Source organism: Sphaeramia orbicularis, chromosome 3 (genome assembly GCF_902148855.1).
Source record: "Sphaeramia orbicularis chromosome 3, fSphaOr1.1, whole genome shotgun sequence".
Classification (NCBI taxonomy): Eukaryota; Metazoa; Chordata; class Actinopteri; order Kurtiformes; family Apogonidae; genus Sphaeramia; species Sphaeramia orbicularis.
In genome coordinates, this window is record NC_043959.1 from 16,286,528 (window position 1) to 16,306,852 (window position 20,325).

General features: G+C 40.9%; 1 protein-coding gene across 1 annotated transcript; it reads right to left on the reverse strand.

Moving 5' to 3' along the window:
- Positions 1-11,114: 11,114 nt before the first annotated feature.
- Positions 11,115-12,808, reverse strand: plekhf1 (pleckstrin homology domain containing, family F (with FYVE domain) member 1). The gene is made up of 2 exons (XM_030160999.1): positions 12,440-12,808; positions 11,115-12,084 (listed from the first exon to the last, which is right to left on the reverse strand). Exons 1-2 carry the CDS (start codon positions 12,684-12,686, stop codon positions 11,498-11,500), a joined length of 834 nt encoding a protein of 277 aa, XP_030016859.1. The 5' UTR covers positions 12,687-12,808; the 3' UTR covers positions 11,115-11,497.
- Between the last annotated feature and the right edge of the window lie 7,517 nt (positions 12,809-20,325).

Genomic DNA, 20,325 nt, shown 5'->3' on the forward strand with positions numbered 1-20,325 from the left:
CCACCCTAACCCACTAAACCACCTTAACCCTAACCCATAACCCTAACCCATTGCACCTCCTTAACCCTAACTCATTAAACCACCTTAACCCTAACCCATTAAACCACCTTAACCCTAACCCATTAAACCACCTTAACCCTAACCCATTAAACCACCATTTCTGAGTGAAAAACAGAAGTTGTTGGGACTAAATAAAGGTTTAACAGCTTCAACATGATTTATCATCTGACATTTGGAGAAGTTTATTAATCTCATGCCCAACCCAAGAAGAACTGTCCATCTGTTAACAGTCCAATCAGAACCAATCAGAACCGCATGGACTCACATGACAGTAGATTGAACAGAAAATGATGGACAATAATAAAGGACAGTTTCCTTCATTTCCATTTGTCCAAATGTGGATGTTTGTAAACCATTAGTGTGAAAACAGTCAGATAAGCAGGTGTGACCTCTGCAGTTCCTCAAACTCAGCTGAAAACAGTTTAGTGGTTCCTGGATGTGGGTGTGTTCCAGTCTCTAGTCAAATGAAGAGGTTCCTTTATCAAGAATCACTCTGTTGAAACATGTCCCCCTCACCTCTCTGGGTACAGGCTGGATCTGGATTTGGCAATAATGGCTATTAGGTAGGTATTTCCCTACATGGGCCTGATATCCAGAACTTAACCCTAACCCTGGCATCGAGAACCGAACCTTAGCCCTGGCATCGAGAACCTAACCCTAACCCTGGCATCGAGAACCTAACCCCTGCATCGAGAACCAAACCCTAACCCTGGCATCGAGAACCTAACCTTAACCTTAGTATCAAGAACCTAACCCCAACCATGGCATCGAGAACCTAACCCTAACCCTAACCCTGGCATCAAGAACCTAACCTTAACTCTAGTATCGAGAACCTAACCCCAACCCTGGCATCGAGAACCTAACCCTAACCCTGGCATCGAGAACCTAACCCTAACCCTGGCATCGAGAACCTAACCCCTGCATCAAGAACCAAACCCTAACCCTGGCATCAAGAACCTAACCCTGGCATCGAGAACCTAACCTTAACCCTAGTATCAAGAACCTAACCCCAACCCTGGCATCGAGAACCTAACCCTAACCCTGGTATCAAGAACCTAACCTTAACCCTAGTATCGAGAACCTAACCCCAACCCTGGCGTCGAGAACCTAACCCCAACCCTGGCATCAAGAACCGAACCCTAACCCTGGCATCAGGTCAGGGTTAGGGCTTAGGTTCAGGGTTAGGTTTAGGGTTAGGGTTAGGGTTAGGCCTAAGCCCCTTAAACCTCTAGTACTTTATGGTCTTTATCTGGTGAGCTGTGTGGAGGTGCAGGAGGAGGTGCAGCCCCTCTGACCTGTTTAACAGTAAACTAAACTAACTTTCTTTACCACAAACTGACTATTGGTTTGTAAATGACCCTTTAAATTGACTAATATCATTTGTGTGAATGATGACACAACTGAAATGGTTTTGTGTGTCATCATTGGATGGAGTCACTAAAAGTAAGTAAGTAAGTAAATTTTATTTATAGAGCACTTTTCACAGAGTCACAAAGTGCTTTATCAAATCAAATCCAAATCAAATCAAATTTACAGAGACCCAAGAGAATCCTCCAGGAGCAAACACTTGTGATTGATGACAGTGGCGAGGAAAAACTTCCCTTTAACAGCAGAAACCCCGAGCAGACCCAGACTCCTGAAGGATGGCCATCTGCCTTGACCAGTTGGGGTTAAAGAGCGAGAGTAAAGCAGGAGAAAAGAGAGAGCGATAGAGACTGGGGGAGAGGGGGAGATGGGGGCAGACACATGGAGTACATGTAACACTGTAAAGTAGCAACTTTACATTGTGTTAAATGAATAAAACAGTACAAATAAAATACAATTAGAATGCCCGTAAAACACAATAAAATACCATTAAAAACAGTTAAAAATATGATGAATACATGAAGTGTAATCAGTTTGTGGTGACCCTGAGTCACTTGAGGAATTAAAAAGCCTGTTTGAACAGGAGTGTTTTGAGGTGTTTTTTAAAACTCTCTATAGTCCATGGACCGTAGGTGTAGAGGCAGGTCGTTCCACAGACGTGGTGCCACAGCTTTAAAAGACCTGTCACCACGTGTGCTGAAACAGGTGTGTGGAACCATCAGCAGGTGCTGTTCTGAAGACCTCAGGCTACGAGCCCAGCTGTAGGGCTGGATCAGGGAAGCAATGTATGCAGGGGCCTGGCCATGTAGAGCCTGGAAAGTTAGCACCAGAATTTTGAAATGAAAATGATATAAAACAGGGAGCCAGTGGAGTGATTTAAGAATGGGAGTGATGTGGGTTCTCCTGTTTGTGCGGGTCAGAAGCCTTGCAGCAGAGTTCTGGACAAACTGTAGACGGGCCAGCTCCTTCTTGTTTAAGCATGTGAACAGCCTGTTACAGTAATCTAAGCCAGAAGACACAAAAGTGTGAACAATCATCTCAAGCTCTTTGATGGACACCATAGATCTGAGTTTGGAGATGTTGCGTAGTTGGAAGAAACAGTTTTTGACTAGGTGTTTGGAGTAGAATTCTAAAGACATGGCCTGGTCAGAGATGACATCCAGATTCCTCAGTTTGGTCTTTACCAAAGAACTCAGGTCTCCGAGGTGTTGTTTAATCCCTGGGATTGCACTGTCGGGGGCAATGATGAGGGTCTCCGTTTTGCTGGAGTTCAGCTGGAGGCTGTTATCATTTAGCCACTGCTTCAGCTCTGACAAGCAGTTGATTAAGGAACTCAGTTTGTGGGGCTCAGAGGAGTTAAAGGAGCAGTATATCTGGATGTCATCTGCGAATAGATGATGGGAGACATCACTGGACTGCCGGATAATGTGGCCAAGCGGGAGGACATACAGTAGGAACAGGACTGGTCCCTGGACAGAGCCTTGGGGCACACCACACAGTAGATCCGCTGAGTCAGATTGGAAGTTGTTTATTGACGTTTATTGACACAGTGAAGCTTCTGCCGGTCAGGTAAGAGGAGAACCAGTCTAGCACAGGACCTGACATCCCTACCAGGTCCCTCAGTCTCTCAATCATTATGGTATGGTCCACTGTGTCGAAGGCTGAGGAGAGATCTAGCAGGACCAAGACCGTGGATTTCCCGGAGTCGGCCACCATCAGGATGTCACTAGACACTTTGAATAGTGCGGTTTCTGTTGAGTGGCGTTGTCTAAACCCAAGACTGAAAAGTGTCATAAATCTGGTGTGTCTCCAGAAAAGCTGTAAGTTGTTCAGACACTGCCTTCTCAAGGATTTTAGCCAGTAGGGGGAGCTTTGATATTGGCCTGTAGCTTTTGAGTTCAGTGGGGTCCAAGTTGGTTTTCTTTGGTTTTGGTTCTACGATGGCCTGTTTGAAGGAGCTGGGAAACAAACCAGTTGAGAGCGACAAGTTAAAAAAAAACTTTGTGACCCATGGTCCAATTGTGTCAAAGACACTAACAAGAAGCTTATAGGGGAGGATGTCTGCAGAGTTGGAGGAGGGTCTCGTTTTAGATAAAAGTGACGAGATGTCCTCCAGTGTCACAGGGTCGAAGGAGGACCAAGTTTGAAGAGGGGGATCAGCTCGGGTCAGACAGCCAGAGGGTGGTGGGATATTGTGTTTAATGTCCCTGATCTTGTCTGTGAAAAAATGTAGGAAGTCATTGATGTCAGCTTTACAGAGCATGGGGGCAGCAGGGACAGCAGGGGTGGGACTTCAGTCTCCACAGATAGTGTTCAACCACACCTATAGACATAAACCATGTATTTATTTGTTCTGTGTTAAAGTTGGACATTTTAACGTCAGGAACCAGGTGGAACTGAAGGGTTTGGAACCAGCCTTGACAGATGTTCATGGAACAGCAGGTTTTGATCTTTTTCACAGACTTTATCCCGTTGTCCTAAATACAATAAGAACACTTGAATATATTTAACTTAAATATATTTGTCTGTGTCTCACTGATAACATATAAAACCATAGACAGCTGTTATTCATTCAATGGTTTTTAGATTTCTAGGAAATCCTGGGTGTAATTGGACAGACGTGAGGAAACAGCAGAGGTGGAGGTAATGTGTTGGACATACAGTTGGAGGACAAATGAAACACTGAACAAGAAACAACTGGTGATGAACAACAGAGGCATTGTCTGACACTGGAGGCCTGTTGTTTATTTCATAACCAACCAACCACCAATAAGCCCCCAACCCCCCCACCCCCACCCCCACCCCACCCTCTGGAGTCATTTTGGAACATGGACCAGATTTCATGTTCCCAAACACTCAAGCAAACCTACAGAACACAGACATCAGAGGACACATGTTTACATCTGTATAATTTACACCAACAGGACGATGGATGACGACATCGACATTAACACTGAATTATTTATTTCACCACCGCAGAATATTTGGTGAATACATTTATCCTTTATTGTGGTACCACTAAATAGTTCAAGATGTCAAATTCATTATTAAGATTCTTGTTTAAGAGCACATGTCACAATGATGTAGTTGTTGGATTTGGAGACGATACCAAAGGAGGCTATATGGGACTGAGGTCCACCGAAGACAAAGGGTTTGGACAGTGAAGGGTGGACTTTAGAGATGAACACTGGAGGAGTCCACAAAACACTGAGAGACAGTAGAGTTAGGGTTAGAGCTAGGGTTCATTAGGACTAGGGTTCATTAGGTTAGGGTTAATGTGTCCCCAGGGTTAGGGTTCGGGTTAGGGTTAATGTGTCCCCAGAGTTAGGGTTCGGGTTCGGGTTAACGTGTCCCCAGAGTTAGGGTTCGGGTTAGGGTTAATGTGTCCCCAGGGTTAGGGTTTGGGTTAATGTGTCCCCAGGGTTAGGGTTCGGGTTAGGGTTAATGTGTCCCCAGGGGTAGGGTTCGGGTTAATGTGTCCCCAGGGTTAGGGTTCGGGTTAATGTGTCCCCAGGGTTAGGGTTCGGGTTAGGGTTAACGTGTCCCCAGAGTTAGGGTTCGGGTTCGGGTTAATGTGTCCCCAGGGTTAGGGTTCGGGTTAGGGTTAATGTGTCCCCAGAGTTAGGGTTTGGGTTCGGGTTAATGTGTCCCCAGGGTTAGGGTTCGGGTTCATGTGTCCCCAGGGTTAGGGTTCGGGTTAGGGTTAATGTGTCCCCAGAGTTAGGGTTAGGGTTCGGGTTCATGTGTCCCCAGGGTTAGGGTTCGGGTTCATGTGTCCCCAGACTTAGGGTTAGGGTTCGGGTTCATGTGTCCCCAGAGTTAGGGTTTGGGTTCGGGTTAATGTGTCCCCAGGGTTAGGGTTTGGGTTCGGGTTAATGTGTCCCCAGGGTTAGGGTTCGGGTTCATGTGTCCCCAGGGTTAGGGTTCGGGTTAGGGTTAATGTGTCCCCAGAGTTAGGGTTCGGGTTAGGATTAATGTGTCCCCAGGGTACGGCCCAGCTGGGTTGGTTCTGATGCTGTGTAAAATGGGAGATGCTGTTGCATCAATCAAACAAATATGGTGTTCTATTATTTATTAGTGTACAAACCTTAATCTCAATCCAAATCAAATTCTTTATGTGTTTAATAAACAGGATTTGGAGGTGGTTCTGTTAAGCCCCACCTCCATAAAACCACCATGGCCTCTTTGGACATTCAAGAGTCCAAATGGAACTGTTCTGGATTCATCAAACTGTCCAAGACAAGAAAAGTAAACCTGATGGAATTAAATGATTAGGAATTAAGGTTAGAAATGAAAGTTCAGGCATTAATAAATATGGTAATTATTCTTAATTATTTCTTCATGTATTTAAAATTGTTCTATTAAATGAATCCTTTTGTATCTACACTATCACCTGAACTCCAACAGTTGGTTCAATGTAATAATCAGAGTTTTGAGGTGCATTTACATCAGTCAACCACCAGGGGTCAGAACAGGTCTGTACTAAAACCACAGGAAGATTTAAAGGGGTTTAGTTTTATTTCTTTGTCTTACCTTTCCTTGATTATTTTTATCGTTATTATTATAATGATAAAAACAATCAAATAAATCAAATAGAGAAAAGTTTTGAGTTTTTGGTGCAATACGTAGTTGATATATGTGTGTGTAGTTGTGTGATATATTTGTTTTAAATCCACTCTGACATGTAGACCCTGGACCTTCAGGTCCCTGGACCACCATCCCTGTTTTTTTATGTGCATATGTGATCTCCAACTAAGTAAGATATATTTTTTAACCAATATGTTTATTGATTTTTAGTTTTTAACAGCAGTACACATTAACAACTTATGAACATGGTGTTTCAAAGGTTACATCATCATCATTCTCAAATATTGTGTAAATCTTCCCCACACTTTATGAAACCAGTGTCGTTTACCTTTAAGCATAAAAGTCCTTATTTCCAGATGTCGACAGAGTACGGAGGTAAATCTATGCCATCACATACTGAACAGTTGTATTTCCCAAAATCTTTTTATGAATAGTTATATCTCATAAATTGACATTTTCATGGTTGAATTTCACATTTTTTGTACACAGTTTCATAATCTGAATTCAATTATTATTTAAAAAAAAAAAAAAAAAAGTTTTCCAATTTAATTTACTCTTCCTCAGTCTGCCTTAGACACTCTGTGACTCAGTTTACAGTAGTGCATCATCTTCATTGGTCCAAAGACAGATTGTCCAACATTAAACCAGATATTGACCCTACATGTGACTGATGCAGACAGGCTCCTCCCACATTGCTGCACATGTTTTGGTCATGTTCCAAGATGCATAATTTTTGGCATCTGTGGGGGAACAGTGGACCCACCCCCACTGTTTGGTATGGGGTTAGGTTAGGTTAGGGTTAGGGTTGGGGTTAGGTTTAAGGGGAATCTCTTATAAATGCAAAGGCTCACAAATCTGTTTTGCATCTGCTAAGGAAGTTTATCTGTGGTTCTTTGTCTCATGTAAACCTGGACAGATCTGAATGATTTGTTTGGGTTTTTTGTTCCTGATTACAGTGACTGTCAATAAATACTTTTACAGTCACAGGGAAAAAATCATGAATTTCCTGCTTGGGGTGAAACTTTAACTGATAAAGACCCAAGCATCCGCCTTTAACCCTTAAAGACCCAAACATCCACCTTTAACCCTTAAAGACCCAAATGTCCACCTTTAACCCTTACAGACCCAAACGTCCACCTTTAACCCTTACAGACCCAAACGTCCACCTTTAACCCTTAAAGACCCAAACATCCACCTTTAACCCTTACAGACCCAAACGTCCACCTTTAACCCTTAAAGACCCAAACGTCCACCTTTAACCCTTAAAGACCCAAACGTCCACCTTTAACCCTTACAGACCCAAACGTCCACCTTTAACCCTTGAAGACCCAAATGTCCACCTTTAACCTAAACCATCTACTGATCTAAACTGTTTAATTCCTGTTGATCCATTAATCCTATCAATCCATGTCAATAATTGGTGTAAAATACAGTTCTTCATCTTTTCATGGTCATCACATATGACCATATTTGGATGTTCAGAGGCTCCATAGTTACCATGGAAACACCATCATCTTCTACAACATTGATTCAACTTCTCTTTTTGTGCAAAAGGCCAAATATCAAGCCTCATTTACTGAGAAAATGGGTTCATCACATAAAGAGGAACTTTGAGAAAAGTAGACCACAAACTTTTTGAAATCATCCAGTTGCGTAGTCTTCACTTCCTTCTGTTTTATCTGAAGTCTTTGTTTTGCAGATAACTCAGAATAGGCTTTCACACAGTTTAGTGTTTATCCTTAAATGTTCAGTTCTTGCTGACATCAGTGAGAAGAAATTAGTGAGAAGTTGAAGAAAACAAACCTGATGACATTGGTTATGGTCTTAAGGTGCCACAGCTTTTAACTAAACTGAACATGGATTTAGCACCAACTTGGTATAAATTACTGCAACAACAACAACAACAATATTTTATTTGGTGGCGCCTTTCAGTCACCCAGGTCACTTCATCTGATACATGTATTTACATTTACTGGTGATAGATTATTTAGTCTTTGTCATTTTAAAAGTGTGTCCAAACCTGCTGTAGACTCCAGACTTCGAGGACCACTGTAGAATAGATCATGGATTAGATGTTGATGGTGGGGTTTGGTGTGGACCTAAGCAGGTGGAGCTCATCTCCAGTGTGCTGCAGCCCAGTGTAACCCATGGGTCAGACCTAACTTAGTAACGCAACAAACAGGCCTAACAAGAAAATTCAAATAAGAAACATTAGCTGTTCCAGTGATACTAGTTAATAGTTTTCATTCAAAGTCACTTTTTTATCAGGATTTATTTCTGAATAAAGCAGATGGTTATTTGTGGTAGAAAATTATTTACAGATAGAGCAGGAAAAATATTTTATAAATTTAGAGGAAAAACATTTAAAGACATAGTCACAGGGAAAAAATCAGCAGTGATATAAATTCGGTCCAAACAAAAGACATTTTAGAAACAAAGATAATAATTGAACCCAAACGAACCAATGCACTGATATTTATCCCATAATATAAACTATATTCTGACATTAGTCCTTATTGTTTTGGATCCCAGATCCCTGTTAGAAAAGAAACACCTGGATTCAACAGGCTGGGCGCACCTTTAGGGATAGGGTGAGGAGCTCAGTCACCAGGGAGGAGCTCGGAGTAGAGCCGCTGCTCCTCCACATCCAGAGGGGCCAGCTGAGGTGGCTTGGGCGTCTGTTTCAGATGCCTTCTGGACGCCTCCCTAGGGAGGTGTCCGAGCATGTCCCACCGGGAGGAGACCTCGGGGAAGGCCCAGGACACGTTGGAGAGACTGTCTCTCGGCTGGCCTGGGAACGTCTCGGGGTCCCCCGGAAGAGCTGGAGGAGGAGTCTGGGGAGAGGGAAGTCTGGCCATCCCTGCTTAGACTGTTATCCCCGCAACCCGGCCCCGGAAGAAGAGGAAGATAATGGATGGATGGATGGATGGATTCTAGTAAATTACGATATTTTTCCCACCAGTTTTTAAATCACAACTTTATTCTTGTAAAATTATGACTCTTTTTGTATTCCACTTTATTCTTGTAAAATTACGTGTTTTATCTTGATATTTTACGACTTTATTCTTATAGTAACAGTGGGTTTTTTTTTCATATGTGGTTCTAATATGCCGTTGTACCTCCTCTTACAATTACCTGAGTCATATTTTTAGGATATCTGGATAACTTTCCTTTCCTCACAGCTGCTAAATTTTATATAAATATCACAATTTAGCCAAAAATCAGACATGTGCATTCAGACCTGCTGTGGGCAGAGCCTCATTCAGCAGGTGGATAAACTGACCCTGTAGTGGAATTATTCTAAGTCAGTGGTTCCCAACCTTTTTTTTTCACTCCTGACCCCATTTTAAACATCACAAATTTCTGGTGACCCCAGACATTCAAAACGAAGCCTTTTTTTTTTTTTTTTTTTTTTTTTTTTTTGTTAAAATTAATTTGTTTTTTGATCATGTAATAGTTTGTTGCAAATAAATGTCAATTTTAGACTACATTTAGTCTGTATAATGTATATTTTTCTGGACAGAAGCAGTAAAGCCAGGTGTAGATTACTGTGCAAAGGGAGAATTGGATTTTCCTTGGTCAGGATATGTACAGTCAGTCCAGCTTGGATTTACAAGGCTGACAATTAATACTGAACAAACAAGAACTCAAACTATGAATTATGAAAGAGCTGCAGCATCTGAAACCGACCACAATGAACGTTTGACAGATAAATAGTACCACAGTGCTTCAGTTTCACAACCACAGTTTGTCACATCTTTTATGTACTGTGATTGTCTCTGTCAACTCCCCATATATTTTTTATCTGTAAGTTTTTTTTTATTCTTATCAATTACTAGAAATTTCAGGTAACCCCATTTGAATTCCAAGCGAGCCCATGTGGGGTCCCGACCCCAAGGTTGAAAAACACTGTTCTAAGTAATGACCTGTGTTTGTTTTCCTTGTGCGTATGTTCAACTCCATCACATGTTCATCACTGTCATCAACTCTAGTTTTGTCGTGTCCTCGTCCACTCAGTCTGTAAATACAAAAACAGCCTCCTGTCATATTATGATGACATGGTTCCACTAAGAACGTGTGCATTTGTTCAGGTTATATTTACATGAGTTGAACTATTTTAGTTTAAAAGTGACATTTTAGAACGAGTTCAAATGCATCTAAAAAACTGGAACTTTCATAATTAAAGCTGCCAACATTAGACATGTTTTAGTTTAGTCTGTTGTCTTCTTTAATATGTTTAAGTGTATTTTAATCATTTCTTACTTAGATGTGTTATTAATTGTACTTTTTTTTTCCAGCTTCTTTTAGATATTTTAAATTCATGCTTTTTAAAATGTGCCTGTTTATAACCTTATGTTCCAGTTTAGACTGAATATTGAACATCTGTCCAGTCACTGCAGATGAAAACCTGCCATTATTCTGGCATTTACAGGAACATGAACTAATGGATAATGTGTCTGAAATAAACCCATAAATAAAATACAAATAAAACAACATTCACACACAGGTTAAACTTCTTCTGTAAAAACTTTATTGTTCATTTTAAATATGAGGCAGATTTATCACATGTACAAACATACAGTAGGTTACAGACACTGGTTATTATTATTATTATTATAATTATTATTATTATAACTGAACTCAGACTTAAATACAGTCTAGTCTGACCTCTGACATTATGTCACAATGTTTCCATAAACGTCCAATAACTATTAAGAATCAGATCTGATGCGTTTACAGTCACTTCAGAAATACGATATTCTCTGGTTTACATGTTTCAGTCCAGTATCGGATTTCTTTCGTACGTACGATATGATGTCAGATGTACACTTCCTGTGTTTTTCCAAATTTCCAGTCGTGTCTTGTCCATGGCAACGCCTACGGTGTCAGTGTTAGCTGTCCTAATGTGGGAGGAGCTAATAAGACGACAAAATAGGTCACATGTCGCTGCTATCCTTCATTTCATTTCATTGTTTGTTTACCTTTTTCCTTCGACTCACGGTGTCGTTGCGTAACTTCAGTTTATATAGATTTATTTTTTTCCACATGTTCAAATGTAAAAAATCTAAATAAATCAGATGAACCTGTTTCCATGTGTGAAGACATCAGAGTATTGGGGATAAATCTAGGTGTGTTAATCTGATTTATCCTAATCAGATTACTGCTGTTATTGGATAAATCTGATCAGATTATCCTGTTTATAAGATCTATAGTAATCTGATTACTCCAGACATCACATACTGATGAGAGTACTGGTGTGGATGTAAACGGACTCAGTGTCTCTGAGTATCTGAATACGTCCCACCTCAGTCCCACAGGATCAGTAAACACAGTGTGTCCACTACTGGACTCTTCCATCAGGTCCATGTCTGTCTTTGCTCCGTGGGTCCAGAGGACGGGGCCCAGAGGAGAGGGTCCACAGGAGGGGGCCCAGAGGAGAGGGTCCACAGGAGGGGGCCCAGAGGAGGGGGTCCACAGTCCAGGTCTAAGGCCTCAGATGCTCTGGTTTAAGGTAAACGTAAGGGGAGAAGGAGTCCATCCACCTGCTGGGGTGGTGCTCCTCCTCCTCCTCTAGCTCCTCCTCTACACTGGACGTGTCCAGGTCGTCTTCATCTGAGCCCATCTTCCCGGTGCTGTCCCCCCTGACTCGGGTCTCCCCCCCATCTCCCTCCTCCTCCTCCATCTTCAGACCTGAGTGACACACTTTGCACACCCTCACCCCTTTGGTGGGGTGGATGTGTTGGAGCACCGCCCGCTTCTTCGAACATGTGTTACAGACCACGAAGCCGCATTTCCTGCAGTGATGACGTCGTAGGGTGACGCTGAACCTGCTGTGGCAGCGCATGCAACAGTCCGAGGCCTGGTCCGGGATCCAGGTGACGGCGAAGGCGGAGCTGGGTCTGCGTCCGCCGCTCTGCAGGAGTCTGGAGCGACACTCCTCCATGTGCTCCATCCACGCCTTCTTCTCCTCATAGGAGGCAGCGGAGACGTAGAAGGACTTCCGTGGAGTTCGGATCAGCCACTGGTTCCTCATGGTAGCACCGTCCTCCAGGTCCTCCAGCTGGATGTCCTCTGAAAGGGACAGGGAAAGAGGACAGACACATTTAACCCTCTGAGAGGACACACACACACATATATATATATATATATATATATACACACACACATATATACATACATACACATATATATATATATATAGTGGTATTGTGGGCCTCTGTGTTTCTTAGATTCGGAGGAGTCAACGTTTAACAGACGGTGTTTTTTTTCTGTCGCTTTTATAGAATATGATGAACGATCAATCAATCACTCCATCTATTTACCTACTGGCTAATACACAGATTCATTCCCACCCATGGGGATGACCTGCTGCTTCTTGTGTGTGTATTTTAGTGTGTATAAGTGTGTATTTCAGTGTGTGTGTTACCTAGTGGGATGACCTGCTGCTTCTTGTGCCACCGTCCGTTCAGGATGATGCTGCCGTAAACCAACAGGTCGTTGAACAGGAAGAACACTTTGGGCTGCGGACCCCTGCGGCTCTGCTTCAACAGCCGACCTTCCCCCACCAGGACCCGGTCCGGCCGGGACAGAACCTTCCCTGACGGACCGAAGGACGTCTCCACGGCCTGGATCCGCTCCCGGTTCTCCCTGGCGAAGGTCAGCTGGTCCACCATAGTCCTGCGTGTCCGTGCGCGTCCACAGCTGTGTGCAGTAGATCTGTGTTTTTCTGTGTTGCTCTGTGTTGCTGTGTTTCTCTGCGTTGCGCTGTGCTGCTTTGTGTGAATCCTCGGGGAGGCAGAGGCTTTATGAACCACATGGAACCTGTTCCTGATTGGTTCAGACTCACGGAAGGGGGTGGAGCTAAGATTGAAAAATTCGGGGTAAGTGGCCCCACCTTTTTACAGAAGTGTCAGTGGGACTTTTGGATGACGACAAACTGAATACTGAGAAATCTGAAGGAAATATTCAGAATAAAAATTACATCTGTCAAAGGGTTTAACAGTGTCTGTGGAAGTTCTGGAAAAAACCTGCAGTTTGGACATTTGAATAAAAAAGTGCACATTTATAAACCACGTTTGGAAAATAGGAATAAATAAAACTGACATTATTAAATCTGTCCAAAGACCGAACCACCGTGGATCCAAAAAGACACAAAAATCTGCTTTTAAATGAATCACACATGAATATATTTGACCTGTTTTTTTTTTTGTTTGTTTTTTTTGTTTTTTTATTGCTTCAGCTCTGAAACTGTTAAAAGTTTAATTGTTTTCAGAATTTTAACCTTTTATAGACTAGTTTGGGACAAACTGAGCCAAATGTGTTGGAGGTAATGTTCAGCCATTCTGCTGTAGATGGGTTCATGGAGTTAACATTTATAATCACATTCATCAGGAGGATGGATTCAGCTGAGTTAACAAGTTAATTTGGACACAACTAGTACATATGGGTTCTTCTCTGAAACTGGTCCTAAAAACAGGACAGAGGGTTCAACATTCAACCCAGATGTACAGTGGGGCAAAAAAGTCTTTAGTCAGCCACTGATTTTGCAAGTTCTCCTACTTAAGAAAGATGACAGAGGTCTGTAATTTTCAGAGGTACACTTCAACTATGAGAGACAAAATGAGAAAAAAAAAAAAATCCAGGAAATCACATTGTAGGATTTTTAAAGAATTTATTTGTAAATTATGGTGGAAAATAAGTATTTGGTCAATAACAAAAGTTCAACTCAATACTTTGAAACATAACCTTTGTTGGCAATGACAGAGGTCAGACGTTTCCTGTAAGTCTTCAGCAGGTTTGCACACACTGTAGCTGGTATTTGGGCCCATTCCTCCTGCAGATCTCCTCTAGAGCAGTGATGTTTTGGGGCTGTCGCTGGGCAACACGGACTTTTTACTCCCTCCACAAATTTTCTATGGGGTTGAGGTCTGGAGACTGGCTAGGCCACTCCAGGACCTTGAAATGCTTTTTATGGAGCCACTCCTTCGTTGCCCGAGCGGTGTGTTTGGGATCATTGTCATGCTGGAAGACCCAGCCACGTTCCATCTTCAGTGCTCTCACTGATGGAAGGAGGTTTTGTCTTAAAATCTCACCATACATGGCCCCGTTCATTCTTCCCTGAACACAGATCAGTCGTCCTGTCCCCTTTGCAGAAAAACAGCCCCAAAGCATGAGGTTTCCACCCCCATGCTTCACAGTAGGTATGGTGTTCTTGGGATGCAACTCAGCATTCTTCTTCCTCCAAACACGAGTTGAGTTTTTACCAAAAAGTTCTGTTTTGGTTTCATCTGACCACATGATATTCTCCAGATCCTCTTGTGGATCATCCCTATGCTCTGTATCAAACTTCAGACGGGCCTGGACATGTACTGGCTTAAGCAGGGGGACACGCCTGGCGCTGCAGGATTTGAGTCCCTCTGGGCGTAGTGTGTTACTGATGGTAGCCTTTGTTACTTTGGTCCCTGCTCTCTGCAGGTCATTCATCAGGTCCCTCCGTGTAGTTCTGGGATTTTTGCTCACCGTCCTCATGATCATTTTGACCCCACGGGATGAGATCTTGCATGGGGCTCCAGATCGAGGAAGATTATCAATGGTCTTGTATGTCTTCCATTTTCTTACAGTTGCTCCCACAGTTGATTTCTTCACACCAACCTGCTTGCCTGTTGTAGATGCACTCTTCCCAGCCTGGTGCAGGTCTACAGTTTTCTTCCTGGTGTCCTTGGACAGCTCTTTGGTCTTGGCCATGGTTGAGTTTGGAGTCTGACTGTTTGGGGCTGTGGACAGGTGTCTTTTATACAGAGAACCAGTTCAAACAGGTGCCATTAATACAGGTAACGAGTGGAGGACAGAAGAGCTTCTTAAAGAAGACGTTACAGGTCTGTGAGAGACAGAAATCTGGCTTGTTTGTGGGTGACCAAATACTTATTTTCCACCATAATTTACAAATAAATTCTTTAAAAATCCTACAATGTGATTTCCTGGATTTTTTTTTTCTCATTTTGTCTCTCATAGTTGAAGTGTACCTCTGATGAAAATTACAGACCTCTCTCATCTTTCTAAGTAGGAGAACTTGCAAAATCAGTGGCTGACTAAAGACTTTTTACCCCACTGTAGACATATGTTATGAAGCAGGTTTGGAAGCACTTTGGGTCTATTTGAAAAATAAATACTTATTGAGATAAAAGAGAAAATATTTTTCAGATAAAACACATTTTTATATTATTTTACATTATTTTAAAAACATAAATCCACATGTAACACGATCAAAAGGCCATGAAAATTACACACAACTATTTTTTAAAAATATCTCTTTATTCTCTCACAGGTACGTTTTGGGAATTGTAGTAAATATTCAAGGCAGAATGTTTGACAAAAATGACCACTGTTGAAAAATCGCTTGCAATTTATTGGTGTTTAAATGTTCCGGTTCCACATGTAACACCAGTGGACATGATGGGTTCCACACCAAACCTGGAATGAGACCGAGACTGATGAAAAACCCACATTTGTGGATTAGAAAAAACACTAGGATCGACACATTTAACACACTGTCTTTATTTATAGTCTATAGAAGACCATTTACACACGTTTTCACATCTAATGCACTAACACCTAGGAGGATTTTATGTCCATATTTGGTTCCTATTTTTGACCCAATATTTGATTAAAAATTCATTAATTATGGGATGGCTCAGAGCAGGAGTATAATTTTTGTGCATTTATCTGAGGTCATCATTAGGTCCATCCTGGGGGGAAATATGTCTACATTTACCTTTTATTATTGGGTCTAAAAAGATGGAAAAGTGACAGATACTAAAATAAACCCAGTTTCAGAGAAGCACCCATATATATACACACACACACACACACACACACATATATATATATATATATGTGTGTGTGTGTGTGTATGTGTGTGTGTGTGTATATATATATATATATATATATATATATATATATATATATATATATATATATATATATATATATATTGTTATGACCCTGGGTCATAATTTATCTATTTATATGTATGTGTTTTCTGTTTAGTGTGTGTGTTCTCCCCCGTCCTGTAGGTGTGCTGTGCCCTTTTGTGTCTGTCTATTGCAGGTTGCTGATTGGTGGATCATGATTGCCCAGGCCTTTAAAAATGGCCCTGGAACTTCTGTCCTCGCTCGCTCTTGCCTCCTGTCAGCTCCCAACCCTGTGTTCGTGTGTGTGACCGTCAGTCTTCGATCCTGGAAAAATCTGATTGTTTGTAGTTGTAAATAGTTTTGTTAAATTGAACCTTTTTCTGGTAGGGGAGGTCGGCTCTTTTGTTTTCACCTTTTCTTCTGTTTTTGTTAGGTAGTTAGGTAAGTTTTCTGTATTTTATTTCCTGCATTTATTTTGGTTAGGTAAGTTAGTAAATTGTAAAGAAGATATTTTGTTTGTTGTTTTAGCCGCTCCCTCCCCTAACCCTTCCTTAGTTGAACAAAATACTGATAATAAATATTGTAAATCTTAGTTTTTGACTGACGTGTGTGCTTGGGAGCTGGGAGGGGACAAAAGTTGAGCCTATTATGTTCGCCCTGGTGAACCCCTAGGCCGGGGCGTAACAATATATATATATATATATGTCTATATATAATGGTTGATGCATCTATCTATCTATCTATCTATCTATCTATCTATCTATCTATCTATCTATCTATCTATCTATCTATCTATCTATCTATCTATCTATCTATCTATCTATCTATCTATCTATCTATCTATCTATCTATCTATCTATCTATCTATCTATCTATCTATCTATCTATCTATCTATCTAATGGTTGATGCTTCATTTTCATGCCAAAGAAAAGCCAAGTGCCAATTATTAAGAACCAGCAGGTTTTCTTCTCACGGGGCCAAATATAGATGGCATTCACAGACTGAACATGAAAACTCCTCAGGTTTCACAGACACAACTGAAGTCGGACCGGTTTAACGGGTCAGTCTGAAGAAACAAATCAACACACGTCATGTTCACTGACACTCCCCTCCACTGTCGCCTGATTTAAAAAAAAAATATATATATATATATATATATATATTTATTTATTTATTTAACCTTTATTTACCCAGGCAAGTAATTAAGAACAGATTCTTATTTACAAATGCAGCCTGAGGGGTGGGGGTGAGCTAAAGATAAAAACAAGGTTAAACTAGAAAAGCACTCGGAGAGCGCAAACCCCCGGCAAGGCAGATCAGTGCCCCAAACACCCCCCCCCCCCCCCCCCCCCCCCCCCCCCCCCCCGATCACCACCAAAATTTAAACATTTTTTCCTTGTGCCAGTATCAACATTTCCTGAAATTTTCATCCAAGTCCGTCCATAACTTTTTGAGTTATCTTGCACACGGACAGACAGACAAACCAATGCCGGCAAAAACATAACCTCCTTGGTGGACATAACAATTACAGAAACAAACAGTTAATAAATAAGTCCATTACAACAATAACAGTGAGACATGTAAGAGACAAATGTTGAACAGGTGCAACAGTCAGATAAAATTAGTTGCAGGTTTTGCTTAAAAACAGTGACAGATGTGAGGACAGTACGGTGGCCCAGAGGTGCAACAGGCCAAAAAATTATCCACTAGACAAAAAAAATTATCTACTACAAGAAAAAAAAAAAAGAGAACAGCCTAAAAAAATTATCCACTAGATGAAAAAAATTATCTACTACAAGAAAAAAAAGAGAACAGCCCAAAAAAATTATCCACTATAAGAAAAAAAAGAAAACAGCCTAAAAAAATGATCCACTAGATGAAAAAAATTATCTACTACAAGAAAAAAAAGAGAACAGCCCAAAGAAATTATCCACTATAAGAAAAAAAAGAGAACAGCCTACAAAAATTATCCACTAGATGAAAAAAATTAGCTACTACAAGAAAAAAACAGAGAACAGCCTAAAAAAATTATCCATTAGATGAAAAAAATTATCGACTACAAGAAAAAAACAGAGAACAGCCCAAAAAAATTATCCACTATAAGAAAACAAAGAGAACAGCCTAAAAAAATGATCCACTAGATGAAAAAAATTATCTACTACAAGAAAAAAAGAGAACAGCCCCAAAAAAATTATCCACTGTAAGAAAAAAAAGAGAACAGCCTAAAAAAAATTATCCACTAGATGAAAAAAAAAATCCCCTGTAAGAAAAAAAAGAGACCAGCCAAAAAAATTATCCACTAAAAGAAAAAAAAAAGAGAACAGGCAAAAAAAATTATCTACTAGCCCAAAAAATTATTCACTATAAGAAAAAAAAAAGAACAGGTGAAAAAAATTATCTACTATGAGAAAAAAAAGAGAGCAGCCCAAAAAAATATCCACTATAAGAAAAAAAAAAAAACATCATCCACCTTTTCAATTACGGGGGCGCTGTTTACCCGAAAGGTGTCTTGCTTTAAAATTAAGACCACCACTAAAAATAAAAGGATAGGCTGAAAAATTTTAAGGCTTTCGGCTAATGTGGCTAATGCTAAGGAAGTACCCCACCGGAAGTGGAGGTCGTGCGCTAAAAAATAAAGTTATTTTAAAATATAGATATTTACATTAATATAGTTTGCAAAGCAGTTAAATGATTAAATGCGGTTCCAGTGTCTGCTCAAGGTTAGGCATGGGCGTTAAATGGTTAAGGTTAGGGTTAGGGTATGGTTGGGGTTAGTTTTCAGTGGTAAATGGCCCTTGTGTGCACTGTGTGAAGGTTCGTTGCTAAGCTAATGCTAACGCGAAAAGTTGACGGCAACTTTGTGTTATTTTATTTTGAGAGGAGGAGAAGAGGAGCTTCCTGTGGAGCTCCACTATCATGGCATTGCCCATTTGTTTGCAGGTAGACCTCTCCTCCTCAACTCAAACGGAGTGTCTTCACTAACACTAGATCAAGAAGGACATTTTGTGGAGATAAAGATGTGTGCCGTGGTACCACAGTGCCTCGGCACCTGGCAACGAGCTGAGCTGTGGTACCGAGCCATGGTACGCGGTGCCGTGCTGGGGTACCTGGCACCGAGCTGCGGCACCGCGGTGCCACGGCAAGTGGTTGGCACCGAGCCATGGTACCACGGTACGTCGCGGCACCAGCCGAGGTACCACGGCACCTCGCGGCATCAACCGTGGTGCCACGGCACCAGGTGTTGGTGCCACAATATGCACTCACTGTCTCTCAACAAATGGGCGATGCCATGATAGTGGAGCTCCACAGGAAGCTCCTCTTCTCCTCCTCTCAAATAAAATAATTTTAGAACTTCTTGTAGCGAATATTCATCAAAAATGATATTGAATGTCAGGCAGTTGAACAATTCAACACCGTAATCACACAATTGTTTATTCGCACTGGTAGTTCACAAAGTTGCCGTCAACTTTTCGCGTTAGCATTAGCTTAGCAACGAACCTTCACACAGTGCACACAAGGGCCATTTACCACTGAAAACTAACCCCAACCATACCCTAACCCTAACCTTAACCATTTAACGCCCATGCCTAACCTTGAGCAGACACTGGAACCGTATTTAATCATTTAACTGCTTTGCAAACTATATTAATGTAAATATCTATATTTTAAAATAACTTTATTTTTTAGCGCACGACCTCCACTTCCGGTGGGGTACTTCCTTAGCATTAGCCACATTAGCCGAAAGCCTTAAAATTTTTCAGTCTATCCTTTTATTTTTTGTGGTGGTCTTAATTTTAAAGCAAGGCACCTTTCGGGTAAACAGCGCCCCCGTAATTGAAAAGGTGGATGATGGTTTTTTTTTTCTTATAGTGGGTATTTTTTTGGGCTGCTCTCTTTTTTTTCTCATAGTAGATAATTTTTTTCACCTGTTCTTTTTTTTTTCTTATAGTGAATAATTTTTTGGGCTAGTAGATAATTTTTTTTGCCTGTTCTCTTTTTTTTTTTCTTTTAGTGGATAATTTTTATGGCTGGTCTCTTTTCTTTCTTATAGGGGATTTTTTGTTTTCATCTAGTGGATAATTTTTTTAGGCTGTTCTCTTTTTTTTCTTATAGTGGATAATTTTTTTGTCTAGTGGATAATTTTTTTAGTCTGTTCTCCCCTTTTTTTTCCTTATAGTGGATAATTTTTTTGGGCTGTTCTCTCTTTTTTTTTTCTTGTAGTAGATAATTTTTTTCATCTCGTGGATAATTTTTTTGGGCTGTTCTCTTTTTTTCTTGCAGTAGATAATTTTTTTGTCTAGTGGATAATTTTTTTAGGCTGTTCTCCCCTTTTTTTTTTCCTTATAGTGGATAATTTTTTTGGGCTGTTCTCTCTTTTTTTTCTTGTAGTAGATAATTTTT